This window comes from Prionailurus viverrinus, chromosome A3, assembly GCF_022837055.1.
Source record: "Prionailurus viverrinus isolate Anna chromosome A3, UM_Priviv_1.0, whole genome shotgun sequence".
Lineage (NCBI taxonomy): Eukaryota > Metazoa > Chordata > Mammalia > Carnivora > Felidae > Prionailurus > Prionailurus viverrinus.
This window is the reverse complement of record NC_062563.1, coordinates 69908536-69934005: the sequence shown is the minus strand read 5'-3', so window position 1 is coordinate 69934005 and position 25470 is coordinate 69908536. Positions and strand designations below refer to the sequence as shown.

At 36.1% G+C, this 25470-nt stretch overlaps 1 protein-coding gene across 19 annotated transcripts in view; it reads left to right on the top strand.

Annotated features, from left to right (window-relative positions):
• NRXN1 (neurexin 1) overlaps nt 1-25470 on the top strand; it is a 1136768-nt gene that overhangs the window by 526045 nt on the left and 585253 nt on the right. For all 19 annotated transcript variants that reach the window (XM_047854354.1, XM_047854351.1, XM_047854348.1 and 16 more), the window contains one exon: nt 15829-15951. In XM_047854354.1, coding sequence (XP_047710310.1) covers nt 15829-15951 — 123 coding nt within the window. The remainder of the gene's footprint in view (nt 1-15828; nt 15952-25470) is intronic.

The window sequence follows — 25470 nt, the reverse complement described above, 5'->3', positions numbered from 1 at the left end:
TGTTTTCTTTGGGTAAATACCCAGTAGTGGAATTATTGGACATTATGGTATTTCTATATTTAATTATTTAAGTACCTCCATACTGTTTTCCACAATGGTTGTACAAATTTGCATTCCCACCAACAGTACACAAGTGTTCCTTTTTCTCCATATCTTTACCAACACTTGTTATTTCTCATCTGTTTTATTTTAGCTAAGAAAATACACTTTTGAATGCTTCTAAGAATTTATTTAGCATTGTTCACTATTCTTATCCATTAAAAACAATCCCTGAAAACCATGAATGGTCAATATGTTAGAACAATAATATTTTTTTCTACAGTATTTTATGTTTATTTATATTGTACCTCTGAGTCCATTAATTTTTTAGTAGTTAAGAAATAGACATATATTCAGGTTACATTAGTTTATGAAAGTTTATTATAAGAACACACTAAGAGCAGATATAAACAGGAAATAATTTCAGTCACAACATGACAGGTTTTATGGAGCTTAGAATGAAGAACTAGAAGATTGTTCAACATGCAGTATGGCTCCATTGGCCCAGGTATTTTGTCATGTTTTCATCCGCTGCCACTAAGGCTCCCTTCTCAATGTTGTGCCATCATGGTGACTTCATTATCATCTGTCTTTTTTTCTGGTACTCCAGCTCTTCCTGTTCTCTACACTGACTTGCTTCAGCTTGGTTGTAGCTTCTACTTTTTCATGTCTTCTGCTTCTTCGTAGCGTTTCCTCTCTTCCCTCATGGCTTCTGTTCTCTGTGTCCTTCAGCTTTGTGCTACTCCTTTACTAACCGTTGTCTCTATGTAGGTTATGTATTCAAAATCCCCTAGAAAGAGAACCTAGTGGATTCACTACTTATTCATATGCTGTTGAGTAGAAATTTCAAACAATGTCACTTCATAAGCTACTGACCAGATTTAGCTTTGGGGGCAGATGCCAACTGGTAACCCAGTCAGCTGTGATCAGAGCAGGGGCTGAGGCCCATATAATATACTCTCCTCAAAGGAATACAAGAACAGCAGATTTTCCACACAAGCATCTTTTCTCTAGGGTATGTGATTTAAAATGTTTTTACTTTACCCATAAGGATTATGCCCATGAGGATTACAATTTCTTCAACATAGAACTGGCTAACATGTGGTGTATAAGTCAGGTGGGAAGGGCTCTTTAAATTGGGGGTGGGGGTAATGAATGGGGCCGTCAAAGAATTTGAGGATTGAAATGTTCAGTATGCTCAGAACTCTTATCCATTTCTTTCATTTGTTACCAATGGGAGCAAAGAGCAAGATGGATAAGAAGTGCATTATGAAAACAGTTTCCCCAAAGGTAAAGTAAGAAATCCTAACAGTATTTAAATTACCATTATTTTTATTCCACTTAATATTGGATTTGTTGTTTGTTGTTATTTGTTCTTTGAATGCATCACTTATATAGTTGTGAGAATTCTTCACCCTCCCATCACCCTTCCCAGGACATCTGTAAAATTAGACTGAAAATATTTTGTGCATAGTACTATTGAAATAAATTAAATTTCAAAGTCAATTGCCTTTTTCTATGGATTATTATTACAGTTAAAATTCCTTTGGAAATAGGATTGAGGGTAAGAATTATCAATTCCCTTTTTAAAAATTTTGCATACAAAGAATATAGGCAGCCTGTGAATATAGGCACTCATTAAATTGTCAGATACATGGAAAATATCAACCTATTTTGGAAATCAAAAAATTTCCAGTGTAAATAAATGTGCACTACTAGAAAATCCAAAGAATCCATGTGAAAATTAAAACCCAAACATTATAGAACTAATATACTATAATGGCATGACTTAAAATTGGTATTACTGATTTTTCATGCATTATGAAGGTGTCCAGTAAAAGAAAATAAAAAATAAATGATTTAATTAGTTATGCAAATCCGCTTGGAATACATACATATTCACCTCATAGTGTTGAAATAGATCAAAATGGAGGTAGAACATGATATTGACTACAATAATATTAAAAAGTAATAAAATAGAAATAATAACCACATAGAATTCTGAAAGTGACAGTATAGGTGATGAGATTCTTGAAGTATCTTAATAATACATTTATAAATTAAATTATTTTATTTGAAGATTCAGTCCAATAAATCAAAATAGAAGCTTTACACTGTCAAAAATAATATTTGTGTAATCGGCCAATTCTTTAAACTGTTCAATGGAGGAAAATTAGCTCAAATACTAAGCAGTAAAGAAATAATTGGTATCTCCTATTTTTTGAGTGCCAACTGCAAAATTGACAACCACCATAACAAAATGGTTTTTCTGCAGTATTTCTGTAAAAATATCCCTCAAAATGTTTATTGTTCCTGCTATACAGATTGTGGGTAATTTTTCATGTCTTATTTTTGTTCATCATCCATACATTCTAATTTTTCTACAGTGTTTTTTTTCTACTCTACCAATTTAAAATATGCAATGAAAGGCAAATAAAAGTAAAGGCTTTGTTAAGATATAATGGAAACCAATCCCACCATTATTTAGGACAATCTAGGTTTATACTACAACATATGTTTGTATTATGGTTTGTATATTTTAAATGTATTTGGAGACTAATTTCCCACCAATGTTGACTTACAAAATAGTCAAAATGAGTCTCTTTTCAAGCAATGCTTGGCTCCTAATTAGAAATAATATTCATATTTGGAAGCTAGAGGAAATGGAAAATATAAAAGAGACCATTTCAGTGCTCAGAGAAGTATTTCATTCATATTTTAAATGCCCTTATAACACATAATACTTTGCATGTTACATACTTAATATATAGCACACTGTGCAATATGTGTTTCTTTAAAAATATAGGTATAGGATCATGGTCATTTGCAACCTTTTCTTTTAGCAACAAATTGTAAACAGTATACTCAGAATATGACTATGAGATGTAGTATTTCACAACCTAATCTACTGCTTAGCTTATATTTTATGCCAAAGTAATATAAAGTAGGTCCAGGTTATTGAGCAGGTTGAAGAAAGATAAATAGAGAGGAAACATATATGTACAAAAGTAAGTTTCATTATGATTCATCAGTTATCTCAGATCAGTCAAATTAAAACTGATTGGAAGCATCTGTGAGCAAGATCTTGAGAAACAGACCATATTGGAATAATCTTGACTGAAAAGATACTTGCAGATGCATTGCTATAAATTATCCTTGACTGTAACCCACTAAGCGGAAGCCTAACTAACATAACCTTTTCATAGGAAGATTGACTAGAACAAGCACACAGACATAACATTCCTTCTAGCAGTTGGTTGACTAGCTCCAAGGAACCTGCAAGTACTGTTTCCTCAAATTAAGCAAGTTAATGTGGCATAAGATTCAATTGTTAATAACTTGCTATAGTGGGACAAGCACCTTTTAAGAACACTTGATCATAGGAAAGCAGGCCATTCATTTTAGAAGATTTTGACCCAAAGACACCTTCAAATATAGGAGTAATCACAATAGTTTCCTTGTTACTACAATAATGGTTAAATACAATCATACCGCTCAATGACTAATTTATAGCAATCAATGACTAAAAAGTTAGCCTGATAAGTAAGCTAATGATGATAAAAGAAAACAATTAAGTTAGCACTGTCTGTTATTGCATTATTAAAATTCAATGTAAAGAAGGATTTAGTAAATAATCTTATCATTGCTTGGGAAAATGTGTGTTATTATTCCAATTTTTATATCATGGATGAATAAGTTGTCATGTGTTACTTGTCCATTACCTTTTTTGATGCAGTCATCGAGGAAAGAAAAAAGATCACAACAAATGAGATACTACAGTTCAAGAGTTCTAAAGATAAAACATTTCCTATCATATTTTTTTAGAATATTTTTTATTAAAAAAATAGCTTTGTAATGTTTAAGACAAATACTGAAAAACAGATTTTCAAGTATCATAATGGCTTCCCAAGGAAAAGAAAGGAAGGGGATAAATAAATTAACAAAGGCAGGGACTGAAATTTAATTTTCTAATATACTTTTTACTTTGTGGAGAAAGTTTGTTCAAGAATACCCCAAAAATACTGAAGGAGAGCTAAATTTTATAAATTCAATCTTGTATTTAAAGATATTCCAATGGACTTACATTAACAAGATATGGAAAATAAAATACAGGTAAAGCCATCTTTCCTTGTAATATGAAAAAATATGCCTTCTCCTTGGCCTTCTCATAAAACAAAAGTCTATAACTATTATAATAGTGTATTCTGGTGAGTAATGTTATATTTAATTAAGTAATCTCTGTTTTTTTTACTCTAAACCCATGACTTTTTAGTGAAATATTTAGTCAAATATTTATAAAATTCCAAATGCTCAATGTCTGTATGCTTTTTTCATTTTTTTTCATTCAGATAGCTTGAAATTTTGTAAGTATTGCATAAGATGTGTTAAATCAGTATCAGTATAAATCAATTTAATCCTTTTCATGTTACACCAATGCTGAATACATTTTCTGTTCATAATTCTTACTTAAAATCACATTAACTATTTAGTACTTAATTATACCTGCAAGCTATCCTATTATGTGATAAGCATTTCTTGGAAATGATCTTTTTTCCTTAAAATAAAGTCACAGTCCAAATTTTTTCTTTCAGTGTATTGGGTGTATTTTATTATACTTCTTCCTAAACTTGCCAGTTGAGCTAGATTAGATTTAAGGTGAACTATTTTAAAGCATTCTTTGTACAATGTATTTATATAATTTGTGTTCATTTTTACTGTGTTGTAAATGTAATTATATTCTTAAAAGGTAATTTATATTTCTTCAAATGTATGTTTTTCACATTGAAAATTATTTACATTGAGGTATTTATCCTGGTCTGTCATAAATGGGTACAATCAATGTGAAAGCTATAGAGGCTAACTGTTTCTACTAGATGACTTAAACCTTGTTGATTCATTTGCCTAGAGCTATGATATAAAACTAGATATGGAGCAGAAGGAGAGAGAGCTACATATACTAAAGTTTATTTTGCAGATAATAGAATGTCCTTGGTGTGAGTTAGGAAAATGGCAGATGAGTCTCTGTAGGGTGTTTCCAGCAGCTCTTCAAGGTTGGATCTTTTTGCAGACAAGGCCCATGTTTTCTTATAATTACTCATTAATTCTTGAATCCCTCAATTCCTGAACCAACTATTTTCTTTGCATTTGGAAGTTAGTGGCTGCTAGCCTTAGGTCATTTTGCTCTCCCAGGCTCTACACAATATTAAATTTATTTTCAAGGGAACTGATCAAAAAATCTGTCCAAATAATTAGCCAGATAACTGAGTTACCCAAGTTCTCCAACTGTATGACTTACCAGATTCCATGCTGCCAAATATGACAACAAAGGGATGAAGCTTTCTTATTTCCTAACACTTCTAGTGAATGTAAGCATTAAAAGTTAATGGAGTTCTTGAATATCAAGAGATATTTCATCTACCACACACACACACACACACACACACACAATCCAACAAACTCTATACAAGTACACCCATTCAATATACATTTAGTGAATAGCTGTACATTCAAGGCCCTAAGCCATAGATATAGTATATTTTCTTTGAAATTTTAAGCACAGTGAAGGGAAAATAATAATAATAGTGACAATATAATAGTGATATTATTATTATTTATTATTACCACAACTGAGGACTTACTGTGTAATAGTCATTGCTTTAAATTACTAAAATGCATTAAATCTATTTGTGTTGTAAAGTATCTCTATTACTAGCTTATTTTACAGATATAAATACTGAGGCCCAGAGAACTTTAATAGATTACCCAAATTCACACAGTTGATAACTTATGGAATGCGGATAAAAAGTCAACCTGGGAGTCCAGAACACATGCACTAGACCAAGATATACACATTCTAGCACTTATAAATACACAAGGACAGGGGCACCTGAATGGCTCAACCAGTTACGTGTCTGTCTCTTGGTTTTGGCTCAGGTCATCATCTCACAATTCATGAGATCTCTTTCTCTCTCTCTCTCTCTCTCTCAAAATAAATAAATAAACTTAAAAAAACCCACAAGGACAGATATAAATAATAATGTAAACAAAACAGATAAATGTAATTAATTAGCATGTGACTGTTTTATTTCTCCACAGAAATTAAAATAGTTTATAAAATGCCTTTCTTCTGTTATTCATTTTCATTTTTGAAAAACCAACATCTTGAAGCTCACAGTCTGGCTTTACATTATTTAGCCAAAGTACTTTTTAATTAGGGAAGGGTGTTTCCAATACTTACAATATAAGGAAGTGTGTCTTTCCTTAGGACTCTATAAACATCACCTTGCTTGTACAGAAAAGGCAAGTAGCTGTTCATAAAGGCATTCTGAAGACTTGTCAGGCATGTGAGGAGACGTTGAAGAGGGAGGAGTTACATGGCTTGGCAGGTAGCTTAGCCTCATGGCTGTTAGGAGGATTATTACTCTGTCACCAAGTCCAAGTCCTGATTGGCACCAGGCCCGGCAGGTAGGACAGTTCTGAGACAACTCCTCTGATACTCCAGAGGCCTTGCCATTAAGTGCCAACGGATGGGGAAGGTGACCCAACGGTTCCTCTTAAGGGAATAAATGAAGTATTTTGCTTCCAGCCTTGTCTGCATATTTCCAAATACAGAGCTAAATGAAACTTAATAAATAAGCACAAAACTTAATTCTTCACATCGGGGATGGCTTCAGCAGCATGCAGTTTGCATAGTTACCCATGGCCCTAGGCTTAGAAGGACCTGTGCTTGAGTTCATGGTCTGCTGTAACTGTCCTAAAATTCTTCATTTTGAACAAGAGCCCCACATTTTCAGTTTGCGCCAGACTTGCAAATTATTATGTTGGTCCTTCTCCTGGTAATGTTAGTAAATAGCAATAGAAGAATTTGAAAGTGCAATTTACCTGTGTCTAACATTAATTTTTAATTAAATTCCCTAGCTGATTCACAGTGATAAATAAAAACAAAAGAATTTTGCTCCCAGCCCAATACCTAGGCATGGAGAAAGATAAAATAGAAACATTTAATGAGGAGTTACTCCCCTCCTCATCCTCCTCCTCCTCCTCCTCTTTAAGCAGAGGTTGGATTATTTTTTAAAGTAATTATTTTAAAACCAGAAACTAAAGGCAAAACCAAACAGCAGGTTGAAGGTGTCATAATTACAACCTGAGAAACACATCCTCTTGTCATTTACAGGTAGGAGGGCTGCTGCCAGGAACCATGACTCAGGCATCAAGCAGTGTGGTGCTAGCCTGTTTCTCCTGCTTTTCTCTCTTCCCATTATTGTCACAGTGACAAGGCTTGTTTCCATTTTTCCACTGGCTCCTGCCTCGCACCAGAGGTTACTGTCCTCAAAGTCAACTGCCAAATGAAACTTGTTACTATCCAGAAATGTGGATATATGTAGACACCTAATTTTATATGCACACACTTGCAGATATCATGCATTTTAATAAAAGCTGCTGTTCTAAATTTGTACAGTCAGGAAAAGTAACTAAATTTTAGAATTTGGTGGTCTTGAGGCGCCTCGCTGGCTCAGTAGGTAGAACATGTAACTCTTGATCTTGAGGTTTGTGAATTTGAACCCCCATGTTGGGCGTAGAGTATACTTAAAAAAAGAAAAAGAGGCTTTACAATTGGCTTATGCCATTTAAAAGCTTTTTAAATTGCTTTCAGTTTTGTTATGTTGTTTTACTGATAAGAAAACTCAAACCAGGAGCATTAAGAGGAAGACTCAATTAGCATAATTTGTGTTATGCTAGATTTAATGGCAACACTGATTCTAAAACTCAGGTCCACTAATAAGTTCTTAAATATATTTCCATTAGTTCTTTCTTTAATATTCAATGTAAAAGTCTATGAGATAAGGGGACTTAAATTGTCTATTTATTTATGTGTATTTTACACATGAATACAGCATAAACTCCAGCACACAGAAGGCTGCCTCTTTTAATACCTGTTTTTATTGAAACAAAGCCACACCCATTTGTGTAGTCTATGGGTGCTTTGACCATACAATGGCAGTGTTGAGTAATTGTAATGACAACCACATCCTGGAAAGCAAATATATTTACTATCTGGCCCATTACAGAAAAAGTGTTTTGACCACCTGATTGATTAGAATGCAAGCATCTTGAGAATCTAAGTTGGGACATACACATGCTGAGATCAGTGTTTTGCACAAAGTAATTTTTAAACTAAAATAATAGGGTGTGAGTGCCACATAATCCAGAATGAATAAGAGTAGTTAAATAGGGTAGACAACAGACCCAATATGGACCATTCAGTTTTAAAAAATTTCATAATTCTAAGATGCTGTGGTGCTATAACTCCTAATTCAATTACTGGGTGCTATAGGTAGTTTAGTGATCTAAAGAATAATTGAACACTTGTGTAAATATAGAACCAATTTATATATGTATGGCAACACTAGATTTTTTCTTTTTAAATAACAGAGCTATGAAAACTTTAGGATGCACTTTACATAATGCCTTTCTCCAGCTGTAGTTGAAAAGACACAACCTGTTCTCAATAAAATGGAGGTAGTAGGTCGATCATTTCCAAAAGGCAAACAAAGTGGATTCCCACTTGCCTGTCATCTATGTAGATTGCTAGGTTATGGCTTTGCAGAAGCACCCATGAAAATCCCCATGCTCAATAAATGGCTTGAGTGAGAAGATTAACTACTCCAATGAAAAGATAAGGTTATAAAATAGAAATTACTTACATTTGATGTTTAAGTCAACAAAAAGGAAATCCAGAGCCAATTGGTTTGAACTCTACTAAGAAATAGTGTAGCTGATACAGATGCTCCACTTATGTAGTTAACATCTTTAAAATGTACAAATAGAGCTAATGACCTAAAGGGTATGTAGGAATCTCAGCTTTGTGGCCCACATGTCTAAGTGTTTTAAAAATCAAAATATAATAGGTATGGGCTTGCTTTTCTCCAGCCACATCCATCTTTTAACTCCGGACACAGTTGTCATTTTAGTGTACTAAACATCTTTGATCACATTGCTTCATAGATTCCTTAGCTTTGTTTGATTCCTCTCTATTGCTTTTTACTCTTTTCCCCCCACTTTCAAAAACTAGTATAATTAGTTCACAAAACATTTCCACACAAGGCTTTCTTCCAAAAAGGATCTGAAGTTACTATTATATGTATTTTGCTATATATATTTTGGTTCAAAAAATATTCATCACAAATATGAAAATAAATTTAAAATACACTTGCAAACAAACCTGATATTGGTCAGTAGAGGTTCATTTAATCCTGTTGGAGATAGGTAGATAGATAGATTAGAGACAGAGAGGTCTAGACAGACTAACCTCCCATGGAACTATCTGTAAAATTGAAGAGTTGGATTAATTATCTGTACATCTCTTAGAAGCTATTCCTTTCTTTATTAAATAAATTCACTTATTGATTTATGTCCCCCTACTTTCAAACAGAATTAAAATGATTAAGAAATATTTTTTAAATAATTCAGTGTGGAGAAAAGACAATATGAGGAAAGAAAGAAGGAGAGAAAGAAAGAAAAAAAAAACAAGACAAGAAAATAATATAGTTGATCAAATTAAGTGCAAATCCTAAATCTTGGTTTCCTTATGGCTAGAAATAAGGAAAGGCAATCTATTCCATGACTCACATGACCTACAAGGAAATGGCCTACAAAATCTTCAGATGAGAGCCTATAAATTTGTATTTTACAATCAAGGGTGTGTTGAGAACTCATGCAAGAGGACTGATAATGCACATAAACTAACAATGGTACCTTTGGATACCTCTGGTCCTTGATATACATAATAAATAATGTTCTGGAAGAATAGGTTTTTTTTTTAATTCATAAATGATTTATGAATCTTTTCTTTTTAATCAAATCTGATTTTAAAGGAAAGGGTTACTTGCAAATGATTTTTAAAAGCCTTTCTCAAGTTTTCTGATTAAAAAAATCATCCTTTTTCTTAAAGGGAGAAACGAGCCAGCTGGATTCATAGGTGTTCTGGGTGCTGCCTTGGGACCAAGTTAGCCAGCTTCATTTTTAAATTTTTTTTTATTTATTTGAAGAGAGAGAGAGAGAGCACAAGTGGGTGAGAGGCAGAGAGAAGAAGAAACAGAATTGCAAGCAGGCTCCGTGCCATCAACGCACAGCCCAATGTGGGGCTCGAACTCACAAACTGTGAGATCATGACCTGAGCCGATATCAAGAGTTGGACGCTTAATCGACGGTGCCACCCACGCGGCCCTAGACTGCTTTTTAAACAGGAGGACAGCTGCCAGTTTACATCGTTTCTATATTCTTTATGCAAGATTACAGGTGGCTAAAGAATAATTTCATTGATTTAAAAAAAATAATAAAACAACTGGCCCAGCTTAGCTCCTGGATTTTCACATTTTACCCTATATTTGTTCTGAATAAGGCAAGCTTAGAGGGAGACTGGGTCAGAGTCTCCAACACTGCCCATCCCTGATCTAATATTTTAAACTGAGGAGAGAATAATTTACCACAGTTAAAAGAAAGAGTTTCTTAAAGATCGCTATTTTACAAAATCACCTTCTGATCTGTGATTTTGTTTCCTAAGTGAACTTGTCCATAAAGCAAGGACATATCTTAGTACATGGAAAAGTGTATTTCCTGCTCCTGACTGACCATGTACTGATTATTCGGTGCTAAATTTTGAGTAGTGCCAAGTTGACAAAAACAGTTCTCCTTAAAATGTGACTACATAAGTTAATAGACGCATTTGCTGGCATACATCAATATTGTCCTACTGGATCCATTTGACTTGAGTAATAGGTCTACAATAACTCTCTGAAGTTCTCTGTTTCCTCTGTCTATGCATATCAACATAAAAATGGTGAAATTAACAAAGATAATTAAATCTCACAAATTTAGAGAACTTCACTATAATATTGCACTCTTTCATGTTGCCACAAGGTTAGAAAATAGCGCGGGCCATGTCTCTCCCTTCCAAGAATGACAGAATTTTCAGTTTGGGTTACTGGAGAGCATTTTTGACATGGTCTTACCAAGTATCCTCATTTTACAGATGAAATGTGAGGAACAGGAAAAATAAATGACTTACTTAAGATGACATAATTAGTTGATGACAGCCCTAGGGAAAAAATCCAATTTTCTCCACCATCCCCTGCTGTAGTGAAATTGGAGTTGAAAAGTCATTAGCAAATGTGGTTACTAATCTGGTCAAAAACAGACATCATCCTTTATTAAATGTATTTCCTAGTGGTTAAATCAAGGCTCTGTAAAAGTAGTAGATTTCAAAGAAGGATTTATTTGACTACTGACTCTACCCCTCACCCCCACACACACCCCTTCCTCTCCTATTCCTCAAGTTGCCCTTATCTTCAACCCTTCTTAGGAGTAAAATTATAGAGACACAAGAACCTCATACATGGGTAGGTTGTGAAAGGACAATCAAGTTGAACCAGACTGAGGAAAACTGAAATGCTTATTGTGCCTACTTCCATTTGTAATTAATAAACTTAAATGTATGCAAATTCATGAATTTTAGCTGCAGAGTCACCAGAAAATCTGGTGACTATCACCAACTAGAAAACACTTATAGCTTAACTCCTGTTGAAAAGAAGCAGTATTTATTCTTGCCTGACTTTCACCTTAGATGGAGAACCAATTGTAGTCGGGAACTGAATTGTAGTCAGATCTTGGTGTCCTTTAAGAAGTTCAGTCTAGTTCTGCATAATACAATGGGAGAATGATTTACAGAAAGCTCACTAGACTGCCAGTCTAGGGACTTGGACTCTTCATATGAACAGTGGAACATCATCTAATTGCTTCGGATCTCAAATTGTATGTTTGTAGATGGCTCCATGAGCTTCTCTACCTCCTACGTCCCTTCTAGTTCTATAATTCTTTAATGTAGCTTTATCTTATAGAGCTGACTTTTGATTCAGTCTGGTTAAATACTGGCTGTTGTCATTCAGCCACATTTCACCTCTTATTGTCTGCACATCATTTGGGGGCCTGTGGAAAGGGCACTAGAAGGGGCTTGGAAAATCTCAAGATCTCACTCTTAATTCCAGTCCTTACTGCCTCTGAGACTTATAATCATACACTTGACCTTTTTAAGTCTTCTTTCTTGACTAAAAAATTGGGGGCGGGGGTAACTCTATGGCTTAAATAATAGATTACAGTAAGGATCAAGTGTAAAAATAGAAATAAATTTTAACTCTCTATAAAGCATAAGGAATGATTATAGAAACAATGCTGTGGACTTTTTTTAAAATCTTTAAATTATTGCTTACTAAGTCTGCTTAGAGTCCTATAACAAAATACTATGGACTATGTCACTTAAACAGCAAACATTAATTTCACACAGTTCTAGACTCAGAGAAGTCCAAGATCACTGCATTGGCAGGTTTGGTAGTTGGTGAGAGTTCTCTTCCTGGCTTTCAGATGGCCATCCTTCTTTTTGTGTCCTTGCATGATGGAGAGAAAGAACTGTAATGTCTCTTCTTACAAGAGAATCAATCCTATCATTGGGTCTACCCTCATGACCTCATCTAAACCTAATTACCTTGCAAAGGCCCACATCCTAATACCATCACATTAGGGGGTAGGGCTTCAACACATGAACATTCAGTCGATAATACTCACATCCATGCTGGGAGAAAGATGTTACTTCCAATATTTTGATATCCCCCAAAAGAGGAAATCTCAAAAGGAATTCTGATCATTCATGGTCTTAGTGACTATAATATTGCCATTAAAATTTTGAGAAGAGGACAAATGACTAAATGACTCTCAAATTCAAAATTACAGCAGTTAAGCCACCTTTCTTTACCAATTCCATATGTTTTAAATGTGAGAATGTGAGATCTCTAAGGCATTATGGAGATCATCTACATCATCTCTTGCCTTTTGTAAATAAGGTTGCCGAGACCAACAGAAGCTAAATGTTCTAGCAAATTGCTGATTATGGGTGGACTCAGTCCCAAAATGATGACCCTCCCTCTGTATCATTCCCGTAGTACCTTTTAGAGTTGTGGTGTTCTGTTTAGAGAATTCCTTCCTCCATAACTTATGTAGAGGATGGGTCAGATGTCGTGACATGTAATCATTCTGTAGAGCAACGTGGAAGCCATGACAAAGAGCAGCTTTCCCGTCTCCATCTATTCATTTAGATGTAGAGACACTGAGAAGTTTCTAGCCAAAGGTATAGCTGGGAGGCAGGCTAATGCAGGGGGAAACATGCAGACTTTGGTCAGTCAGACCTAGGATGGAACACTTTTCTATCACATTTTAGCCCTGTGACCTTGGGGCAAAAAATTTTTGTTTTCTAGGCCTTCAGTGCCACATCTACAAAAGGATAACAATGTAAAGATGAAATAAGTTAACAGATAAGATGCCTGGAACACAGTAAGCATTTGCCAGCCCCCAACTACTTTCCTTAGTAGCAAATCAAGGACTAGCAACCACAATTCTTAACTTCTTGCCAGTGCACTCTCCATTACACTTCAAGTTGCATAGATAACATTGTTTTGAACTGAGAATATTAAGTGCATTTTTTAAAACCTTGTCTTCCAAAATCAATCTCTCCACATTTTTAATAATGCAAGAAAGGAGCTTGAAGTTGGCCCACAGAGATTTTTATGAACCAAAGGGTTATTTTTAATTGGATTTTGTGCCTGTTGTTATGGAAATAGTTGTTTCATAGATTAAGCATTATGACTTAAGAGGAAGATCAAGCCCAGAATGGGGTATAATGATGATATCACCCTTAAGCTTCTTTTTCTTGACAAAACACTTTTAAAAATAAGAGAATGGGAGTGAAGCTGCTTCAAAAGGACACATTTCTAAGGAAAAAAAAAAGTCTTCCCTATAAAAATAGCTTTAACATGATATATTCTCTTTTCAAAGATCAAAACTAAGAATGACCCTTGCTGCCGGTAGGATACTAAGATTCTGCAGAGTTATTAAGCGCTTCTTTCTTCACTGTTGAAACTAGAAAGAGTTCCTTTGATCATGGAACTTGCTTTCAACATTGGCCTCAAAGCTTTTTTTTTTTTTTTTTTTTTTTTTTTTTTTTGCAGTTGCTGAACTAACAGGCTTCCTCTAGTTATTTAGTGATCAATCTTTCAGAACTATTCTGTCCAGACTAGTTTTTATTCATGTATCTGGATTGGATGTGTAATTTAAAGAAAATGTGTAATTTTCTTCTCTAAAGAAACAGAAAAAGATTCTTTGTAACCTTCATGATGGTTTCCTTTAGAGACATGAAGCAGTCCATACTACAAAGTTTAGCTTATCTCCCTGGTTCACTTTAAGCCCCAGAGAATACTCAACCACGGAAGGCAGAATTTACATCAGTAACATCCTAAGAGAGAAATCAGGGCTGGATGGATAGCCAGCAGTGCCAGAAGCAAACAATCTCTTGTTGGATAGACTACTGAAGTTCTTCCACTTGGTTTTCTTACTATCTCTCTCTCTCCCTCTCTCTTTGTTTCTTCCTCCTTCTCCTTGACTTTTCTGTGTTCTCCTAAGATCCTTGGACATTGATTGGTTTTGCTGGTAGAATTTGGTTGAAGAAATTGTGAAGCCAATCCTGATCCTGAATCAGTTGGTGAAATTCAACGGTGTCACTTTTTTCATTACTTTAGCTTACCAACAAATTCCAGTCCTTGCAAAACACACAGGGGAAAAATCCATCACCAAATAATGTATCTTTAAAAACTTTTCATGATTTTTCTTAGTGAATCATAGTATCAGATTAGTAGAAATGTTTTATTTTAATTTAAAAATTTTTTCAAGTTATATTAAAGGTTTGTGGGGTTTTTTTCCTTTCTTTGTTTCTAAGTGGCAAAAGGATGTTTGTCTAAGTTTCTCATTTCACTGATTTCCATAAAACAACTTTCTGAAATAGTATGTCTGTTCTAAGCCTCTATAAATTAATTTGCATAGATTTAATAGATTCACTGGCAGTTACTCTCCCAGGTGGTTAATTTTCTTTTGGTCCTCAGCTGGGAATCCTTTCCCTCTAGTGCTGTTTAGTCTCACTTTATTTTCCTTCCGACTCATCACTTGGACCTTTATTGGCTGTGACTTCTTTTTCTTCTTCATTTCCTAAGAGTCAGTACTCCTATCTAAACCCATTTTCTGTGCCTTCACTGGACTTAGTTTTTAGATACAACATTCCATAAATTTAAGAACTTGGTGAATATTGGAGGTAAATGATGTAAGAGTGAAGAGCAGCTGTTACACAATATAGTGCCCAGAGCAGTCTCCTCACCAGAACCTAATCAGCCAGTTGCGCTAGCCTGAAGATGCTTAGCTAATTACTTAAGGTCTGCTCTCTCCCCGAAGTCAGAGGTTACAAGACTGCTATCTACTTCATTAGCGAAAAAGTGTTAACTATAAAGACCAGAGAATTCCTTAGGAAAAACAAAAACAACAACAGCAAAAAGTGTGTGTAAATTTGGGAGGCTTCCTGATGCTATATTGACTGTGCCTATTTATGACAACAAGGTTCATTCACTTGTCTTTGATCAATGCATAATGTTAAAGATTCTTCTTAAATTGTCACACCTGAATGTCTGTTAACTTGTCATTTTCCTTGCTTGCTCTGACTCTAATGGGTTTGAAAATTGATCCAGCCAGTCTCTTCTCTCCTTTCTCTCTCTCACCTCTTTCTCTTATTTCCTTCTCTCTTGTCTCTCCTCCCTCTCCCGTGCCTTCCCCCTTACTTTGTCTCTTTCTCTCACTCTCTGTGAGGTTCATTTGCTTGACTGATTCTGAGTGTCCATAATGACTGTTTGGCATATCCTACAGGCAAAGGTCCCGAGACCCTTTTTGCCGGCTATAACCTCAATGATAACGAATGGCACACAGTGCGTGTGGTCCGTCGAGGAAAAAGTTTAAAGTTAACCGTGGATGACCAACAGGCCATGACAGGTAAATCCCCCTGTTGTCGTTGCCTTTGCTTTTGCTGAAGCTTTAGACTTTCCCATATCTTGCAGGTGACTATAAAACCAACTACACAACTTGAAGCTGATACACACAGTTCATTTTTTATTCCAATTTCTCCAGCAATGATTCCATTAAATAAGGAGCATGTTAAATGTTTTTTTTTTTCTCTCAAACAAGCACTACTTTTGGGTCATGTTCTTTCCTATTTAATAATTCAAGAAGACATTATATAGTTCAGTGTTGTGGGTCATAAATATCTTAGGGTCTCATAAAATATTGAAGTCATTGTTTACATGCCAATTTCTGTTCAATTTCTTTGTTATATATTTTGGCAATAAACAGCAGCAAGTTCTACATTTCACTGTCTGGGTAAATTGATAGATATGCTGACATTCTGTCAGCCGAACCACTTTTTCATTATAAGCTATAATAGATCATTTCTGGCCATTTACCTCAGTTGGTTAAACTCTAATATTAAGGATGTCAGGTTCAATCCCTGATATGTAGATTCTTAACTGAGGTGAGCCATATAAAAGTCCACCCCAGAGATACAGGGAAACCGAATGAAAGAGGAATCGGTGTTGTGCCTTTATTCTCTCAGCTGAAAATAACTCCAAACACATGACCTACTGGGATGTTAACTCTTTTTCCTTTTTAGAGAACATCTCTAAAATTATTATTTTAGTACATAGCACAAGATAGTTCTTGTGCAGCAGAGAAGTGTGTCCTACATTCAGTCCTAAGGGGTTTCCATTATCAGAGATCAGTTGATTCTATCAATGTGGAAATAGCATGTGTGGGATTTTAACTTTTGAGAGAATCATTTCTGAGTTCAAATGAAGAAAACTTCAGACTTAGGGATCTCTTTACTATCTTATAATTCAATAGCCTTTTATGGCTCTCAAAAACTCTTTTCTATATGTAGGGGCAACTTTTTTTCAGAATCACCTGAACAGCTTTAAAAGGACCAATTCCTGGCCTGACAACACAGGGAATCAAGGAAGAGTACAGTATTTTTTTTCCTTTTGTTTTTATTTTGTTGTTGTTTTCGGTTTGGGCTTCTTTTCATATTTAAAATCTCTTGAGAGGGGACTCTTACGCAACTGGGTCATGGATTAGTAATTGGAAAGCAAATGTTATATTATTTTATTCTCTGAGAAAGAAAATCAACCAGAGAGTGGTTAGCCTAAGTCTTTATTCAAAGTTGCCAGACAGGAGAAGGTTCTAAAGGAACTGTGTGAACCCGGTGAAGGAAGTCAGAATTTTTGCAGGGCTTTGACAAGAGTGTCAACCCAAGTTCAACTAGTTTTGGTCAAGGACGGGTCTTAGAGGAATGAATTGTTTTTGTAGCATCCATTGTCTGGATGATTTGGGTTTTATTAAAAGGAGTAGAAATGAGGAGTTTGTGTCTAAGGTCATATGCAAGAGGTTGTGAATAACTAGTTGCTGGGGACAGGATATGTGAAAACCACAGGGGAACATTCTTTTGTCCCTAAGTATGTCTCAAATCTCACACAACCCAGTGAAGCAGATAGGGCATATGCATTTTCATTTTAAAGAGGAGGAAACTGGGGTGCCTGGGTGGCTCAGTTGGTTAAGCATCTGACTTAAGCTCAGGTCATGATCTTGTGGTTCGTGAGTTCGAGCCCCACATTGGGTTCTGTGCTGACAGCTTAGATCCTAGAGGCTGCTTCAGATTCTGTGTCTCCCTCACTCTCTGCCCCTCCCCTGCATGTGCTCTGTCTCTCTCTCTCTCTCTCTCTCTCTCTCTCTCTCAAAAATAAATATTAAAAAAAATTAATAAAAAAAGAAAGATGAGGAAACCGAGTTTCAAAGGGGTTAAGTGACTTATGTTTCTTTGAAATGCCACTGTTACCAGAACTTAGAAGAGGACCTAGGTTTGAAATTATTGCTATTATTGATGATTTGTTTTTTTGACTCATGGTCAAAACCTCTACAACACATACTTTCCACACACATCATGTCACACACATCTTAATAGATACATACACATCTATATCTAAATAGATATACACACAAGAACTCACACAAGAACTGACAATTGGTGCAGTAGATGAGGTACTGAATGTTTGATGTAAGCAATTTATGATCTTGGAGTTCAGAAGAGAGGTTGAGGACCTTGGTTTCAAAGATAGCTTAAAGCAATAGATGACATTTGAACTAGGCTTTAAAGAGAGAGTAACACAGATGATAAAAGTATGTGAGGGAACATTACATACTGGGGAGAAGGGCTTCAATGGTGCTACACGGACTAATGTTGAGGAGACAGTTTTGTTTGGTTTCATGCATCTATATGGTAGTTGACAGGGCTAAAATGGCCTTTTGCAGCAAATAGGTCAGTGTGCTCAAGGCGTTCATTTTTCGTGGACCTTCAGGTGATTGGAAATCCTGAGAGTATGCTGAGAGAATATGTTTTGAGCAAAATGAATCCTGTGTCAGTGTAGTATATGCTTTAGGATGTAAAGTCATAAGTCCTGAACTACAGTGGATAAAGAAGGGATAGAAACAAAAGTATGGTGCAACATATTTTGCTAAATTTTATTTACAAATAGTTTCCAGTTCACAAAAAACACTCAAAAATAAAAACAGTACAAAGAACATTGATCTATCTTTACCCTCGTGAATGTTGTATCCCATTTGCTTTGACATTTTCACTTTTTTTTTTCATAACCAGTTGAGGAAAAATTAAATACAAAATGTCCCTTTACCCGTAACTACTAAAGTGTGCATTTTCTACAAATAATGATATATATATATACCCTTACATAACAAAGAGTTACCAACTTCAGTAAGTGTTGCTCGGATGCAATATCTTTTATCTGTTCTGTTCTCCATATTACAATTTAGTGAGTTGACCTAGTGTTGTCTTTTATAGCGTTTCCCCTCTACACAGTGTGCAGCCTGGGCTCAGACACCGCATATAGCTTTCGGGTCTCTTTAACCTGCTTTCATCTGAAACATTTCCAGCAACTTTTTTTTTTTTTTGTCTTTTCGTGACATTGACATTTTTGAAATATATAACCCTCCCACCTTTTATCAGTGTAAAGTCACTCATTTTGTGTTTGATGTTTTCTCACGATTGAATTCAGGTTTTGCATTTTTGGGTTGAATTCTGCATTGGTGATACTGTGGCCTCCTTCTAGTATCCTGTCTGAAGGCATGAGACGTCTGTGTCCTTTACCGGTGATTTAATTTAACCACTTGGTCAACACGTTGCCCATTTTCTCCACTACATGAACAGTATGTTTTCTTCCTCTCCACTAATAAACTGTCGGTGGAGAGACATTAAGACCATAAAAATATTCTGTGTCTCTTCAAAATTTCACCCTACATTTAGCATCCATTGAAGATTTTCTCCTGGTCCAGTCTTTAGTGCAGTAGTTACAAAATGATTTTCTAATTACAGCACTTCCCATCCTTTCTTCTTTCCTTCCTTCCTTTATTTCTTCCTTATTGGTATGGACACCCAAGTTTCTATGTTTCTCAAATAGTTTATAATTACTTTACTTGATTATTTTGGTGCTCAGATGGTCCCAGTTTGAGTCCATGGGCCAGTGTGAGTCCCATGAAGTTGGTCTTTGTTATATTGTGACATGCCCCACCCCAACATTTTCAGGTTTGTGTTTTGTTTTATTTTGTTTTGCTTTTTTAGCATTTTCTTACTTACTTTATGTCATAACAGGATATTCCAGGCACAGCTTGTACCTACCATGCCCCAGCTCTGGAATCAGCCATTTTGTCTTCATTTAGTCAAGATTGATATTAGAGACCAAAATCTGGGTGGTTGATGTTGAGATACTCTCAATGCTATTGGAGTATCTTTGTTTCCGGCCCTTTTCAGTAGGCAAAGATAGGAAAATATATTCAAGGATATACACATAAACCTGAATGAATATGTAAATACACACATGGAACTAAAGAATGTTCCCTTGTGGTTTTCACATGTCCTTGTCCCTGGGTAGCTGTTTACTCACAACCTCTGACACATGACCTTAGACGCAAACTCCTCATTTTTACTCTTTCTGATAAAACCTAAATCATCCAAACAGTGGTTTTTAGTTTACAAAAATGCATGTGCACATAATCATGCATATGCATATATTTTAGAAAAGATGAGTTCACAGTGGTACCGCCATATCTACGTCCTTGTTTTTTGACTTCCCCCATTCTGTGTTTCCATGTTCTTTCTTCCATGGTGGGATCCTTGCCCTCAGTGATGTCAGTTACTCATTTCTTCAACCCAATAATGAATCTAGAATAGTGTGTGGATTACTTGAAGTTGCCTATACCACTACAATTAATAAACCAACTAAAACAAAATTCAGGATTAGGCTGTGATTCTTCTCATTCCTCACTGCCTAAGACTTAGCAGGTAAAATTAAACGCTGAGTTTACAAGTAACTTTGGTTATAACTTGGCTTATTTCCTTCCTTCCTTCTTTCCCTGCCTCCCTTTTTTTCCTTTTCTTCCTAATTTCCTTCCTTGAGTGTAGTTATAGTCTCCATTTGAAATATAATTAGTGTTATGTATTTCACTTTAGCTTTTCCTTCCCATTCCTATTTAATTACATAAGTATGTTGTAAGTATGTACAACATTAACATGATTTTAAAAATCAATGCAACACATTTTGTATTAAGTGATGAATAGGGGCACCTGGGTGGCTCAGTTGGTTAAGCACCCAACTTTGGCTCAGGTCATGATCTCACAGTTTGGTTTGTGTGTTCCTGTCTCATATCAGGCTTGCTGCTGTCAGTGGGGAGCCTCCTTCAGATCCTCTGTCCCCTCTTTCTCTGTCCCTCCCCCACTAGTGAGTGTTTTCTCTCTTATCTCTCTCAAAAATAAATATTAAAAAAAGTAACAAATAGGGTGTGAATATGATCAGTGTAACAAAGAAAATTCCAGAAATGGCCCCTAAATAAATTGCCATCTGATTTTCATAGAAAATTCAAGATACATATTTTCAATTACATAGATTCCAACCAAACTTCTAAGTTAATGAATTGCCTTCTTCAACTTGCAGTAAATGCATTCCTTTGTTTACTTAAATGGCCAGGCATTTATCTACCACCAGCAATCATAATGTTAGGAAACAGAATAAACAGATATTTACATGGATGTGGGATGTAGCTTGTAGATGTAGGAACAAGTGAGTGACCTATTCTGTGGGGGACTCCCAAGAGAATTGACTCTGTTGAGGGATCATTTCTAAGCTACTGTTGCAGGTACCCATTTCTGCTCCTGGGCATGGACTAGCTCTTCAAGGCAAAGTTACTCATATTTCCTTGCCTGGTTCCTATTGGGATTCTGGCATCCAAGACTTCATTAGGAATTCATAGGTCATTGGTGAGGTTTGGCTTATGATCTGAAAGAAAAGGAATCCCTTTTAGAATCCCCAACTTTGGAGGACAAATATATCCTAAGACATTTGTTTAACATGTTTTTGTTCAGCATGTATTATTAAAATTATAATATGAATCTTGATCCACCAACTCAGGTATGTAAGAAATGGGACATTTCTTAATTGTCTTTATATCAATTTAAATCAGCACAATTTAAATCAACAAGGCCTTAGGCCTCTCTTCTGGATTTACAGGATATTTAATCACAGTCTGTTTTGCCCCCACTCCCTATTCCCAAACTTGGATCATATGAGTCTCCTTTTGTCTTCCCTCTGCACTTGTTCCCACAAAAACACTTTTTTTTTTTTTTTTTGTCCTTTGTCCTTTTAATTGCAAGAACCCTGTTGCTCCTGTCCTAAGTGGGTGAATGGATCTTTGCTAATTCCTGCAAGGAGCTGTGGGCTGTAGTTCAGTCTCCCTATGTTTACCAATTCTCTCTGAAACTTTGACCCTGAGCTGAGAGCAGGATGATGGAATGAGTTGTACTTCTAAATCCCACCAATATTCTCCTATCTCCAGTCAGTGGTAATCCCATCATCTTTATCAGCCCTCAAATACACTCTGTTCTCTCCTTTTCTTTCTTTCTTTCTTCCTTCCTTCCTTTCTTTCTTTCTTTCTCTCTCTTTCTCTCCCTCTTTCTTTCTCTTTTCCTTCCTTCCTCTTTCTTTCTTTCTTTCTTTCTTTCTTTCTTTCTTTCTTTCTCCCTCCCCCTTTCTGGATAAACCTTGCAAATCAGGCTTTCTCAAAAGATTGAGGAAGGCATTGTTTTCCAGCAGCTTCCACTCTGCCAAGAAAAACCCTTTGAGGCAAAATACTTGGCTAACATTTTAGAATTGAAGGAAGAACACAATATAAATTAGTATTCCAGTAAATTAGCTTGCCATTTACTCTTTCTCAAAATTGCCCGAAGTCTTAGAGCAGAAATTTGATTTTATCCTCCGCTCTGTAGGAGTAAAGTTTTTTTTCCAGTAGTGAAATCCAACATGCTCTTTCCAGAGTTTAAAGATGAATAGGAATATAAACCAAGTAAATATTGATGATTCACCCAAATTATTCATCCTGCACCCCAGTACTCTACCTCAACTTTTTCCTTCCCTCAGCTCTCAGCATCTTGCTGCTCAGAGCTAAAGGCAGTTTTATTTTCACATTAATTTACCTTTACTGAGTGAATTTTCATCAAGGTGATTTATTTTGGGGGGATTAGGTTTTGTGAAAGATCTCATGATAGCCAAAAATTTGTAAGAATAAAAAAGCCTTGACTTCCATAGCATGGGAAGTTTCCAAAATGGGCAGTGGAAACTTGCCACTGAGGCTTATGTTTAAAATGGGATTTTTTTTCAAACACTCTAGTGTTGAAGCCCACTTGAGGCCCACCATGAATCAGGAAAGCAATTGTTTTGTTTTGTTATTAAATTTTACAGCAAGTGAGAAATCACAGAAGAGGAAAAAAAGAGTAAGGAAAAGCATCAGGCACTCTTCATGCATTTCTTCTTATGTTTTGACCTCATCTTTAAATTACAGTTAAATGTACTGTTAAGTAGGTGTTGAAGACACAACAGTACATGCTCAGGCCAGTCTTGGGAATGCCTGCACTTTACCTAGGGTGATGAGGGCAACGGTTGTCTGCAAAGAAGCTTAAAAAGGAAGAGATTCCCTAGGAACCTGGAGGTGAAATTCTACAAGCTATATAAGAGCCCTAAGCAGGGAGTCTTGGGTTTCAGCTCCTCACTTGGTCAGTCTCAAGACTCTGGAACTATGTGTTTTGTGTGTGTGTGTGTGTGTGTGTGTGTGTGTGTGTGTATGTTAGTGTGCCTTTCATTAAACAGTATTTACCATATGTAAGCAAACCAGCTAGCTGGGCATCATCATTCTATAATGGAGCTAACCTGAGTTTGCTCCTTGGTGACTTGCAGATAGAGTCTACACCAGGTGCAGTTTGTCACACAAAAAAAACTTTGTTTGCAGCAAACATGGAGATCACAGGGAATAACTTCCAAAACTGAGACTCCTTTAACAGAGTGAAAGGTATTCCTTTCCTTTTAGGGTTAGGATAAATATTCGGAAAGGAGAGCTTTGGCATGGCAGGTAAAGGCTTGCTCAGGCATACTTAGAAAGCACGCCTATACACGCCTCGTAAGTTATGGTAATGAAGCTTGTGCTTCCCCTTGGATGGAGACTATAACATTATAATGAAGCTGAGGTAACTGTTAGACAAGGGGAACGGAATATGGGCTTGTTCTAAGATCAGTATAAACTGGTTGAAGTCTTGGGCTTTTATCTCTGGTAAGGAATGCAGGGTCTTTGAAATAGCACTGGGAGTTTTTGCCACTGATTTTTTTGTCTCAGATATGTTTAGTCCACTTCCAGGCCTGGTAGTAACTTAATTTTTGCATTCCATTTGTTCCCTTGAAATCCTTAACTCCTGAGGTTTTTGCATTTCTTTGTAATTCTGGCATCGCCCTGGAAGTTCTGCCAGAAGTGTGTTTGGGAAAGTAGAATTGGTAAGGCATAGGCCATGGAAAACAGCTGGCTGGGGTGGGGGTTGCTAAAATGACTTCTCTTGTGTCATGAAAGCTATGTGTCATTTTTCTTTTTCTGGGGATCCCCTAACTCTTTCTGCTTACAATTTCCCTCCTCTCTATCATCTACACATTATTGGTAAGTCCTGCAAATTACATCTGCAAAATTATCTCATTTCATACACCTTTTTTTATTTTTTCCATTTTTGCTATAACCACCCTACTTCAAATGGTCTCCAGTTTACTATACCTACATCAGAGAGATTGAACACACACGTTCAGGCACTGACTCACGGCATCTGCCTGCCTATAACCCTTCAATGCCTACAGAATATAATCAGGAGGCATTGTGTGTTGTATCTGGCCTGTGACTCTCCTTCCCGTCTCAGGTGAGCCCCTCATCTCATGTACTCCTGATTCCCCAGCCACAATGGCTTGCTCTTTTTCACCTGAATGCCCTTGGCACCTGTTTCCCTTCCTGGACTCCAACTCCCCATTCTGCTTCTCCAGTTCTTAGCAGGGCTCTCTCTCTCTCTCTCTCTCTCTCTCTCTCTTCTTAATGTTTTTAAATGTTTATTTATTTTTGAGAGAACCAAAGCATAAGCAGGGGAAAGGCAGAGAGAGAGAGAGAGAGAGAGAGAGAGGGAGACACAGAATCCAAAACAGGCTCCAGGCTCCGAGCTGTCAGCACAGAGCCTGATGAGGGGCTCCATCCCATGAACCATGAGATCCTGACCTGAGCCAAAGTCAGACATTTAACTGACTGAGACACCCAGGCATCCCTTCTTTTAATCTTTCAAATTTAACTTAAATATCAGCTCAGGCCCCCCATCCCATACTTAACAACTCAATATCCTGTTTATGAAATTCATAGAAGTTTTTTGTTGTTATTTTGTCATCATATATTTCATTATTTCCTTACCTCTTTTTGTCTGCCTTTCCCCAATAAACCATGAGTTTTGTAAAATGATACTGCTTCTTTATTACCTAATACAGGACCTGACATATATAGCACACACTCCAGAACTTTAAGTGAACTAACAAGCTGATATGGGGCTGGGTGTTATTTTGTTCTGTAGCAGAAATTTAACTCTTGACTCTGAACAAGAAAGTTAACTTGACTCCGAGCAACATTAAGCATAAACTAGCTGATATTGTTATGTGTTTGTATATAAAGATTGGATGTGCATCATAAGATACCTGTGCAAACACACTATCCAGGAGGTTGTCTCTCATTGGAGATTATTGCCAATCCGGTGTATCCATATCCTTTGATCAGAGGCATTTTGCTAATTCCAGACTTTCTTTTCACTCAGTCTCTGGAAAAGATGCTATATATTTAAATCCTTGGAAACTTAAAAAAACATCTTTCTCCTTCAATGTCCTTTATTTTTTCATAATCAATATATATGTATAATAGTAGAGATGACTACATTACTGCCAGAGGATTAAACTCTGGAATAAATTCTGAGGGGAAAAAAAAGAATGTTTAGAAGGCAGCAGTTAATGTCTTCTAAGGCAGTGGATAATGGCTTTTAGGTGCTAATTCTCCCCCGCCAGCAAG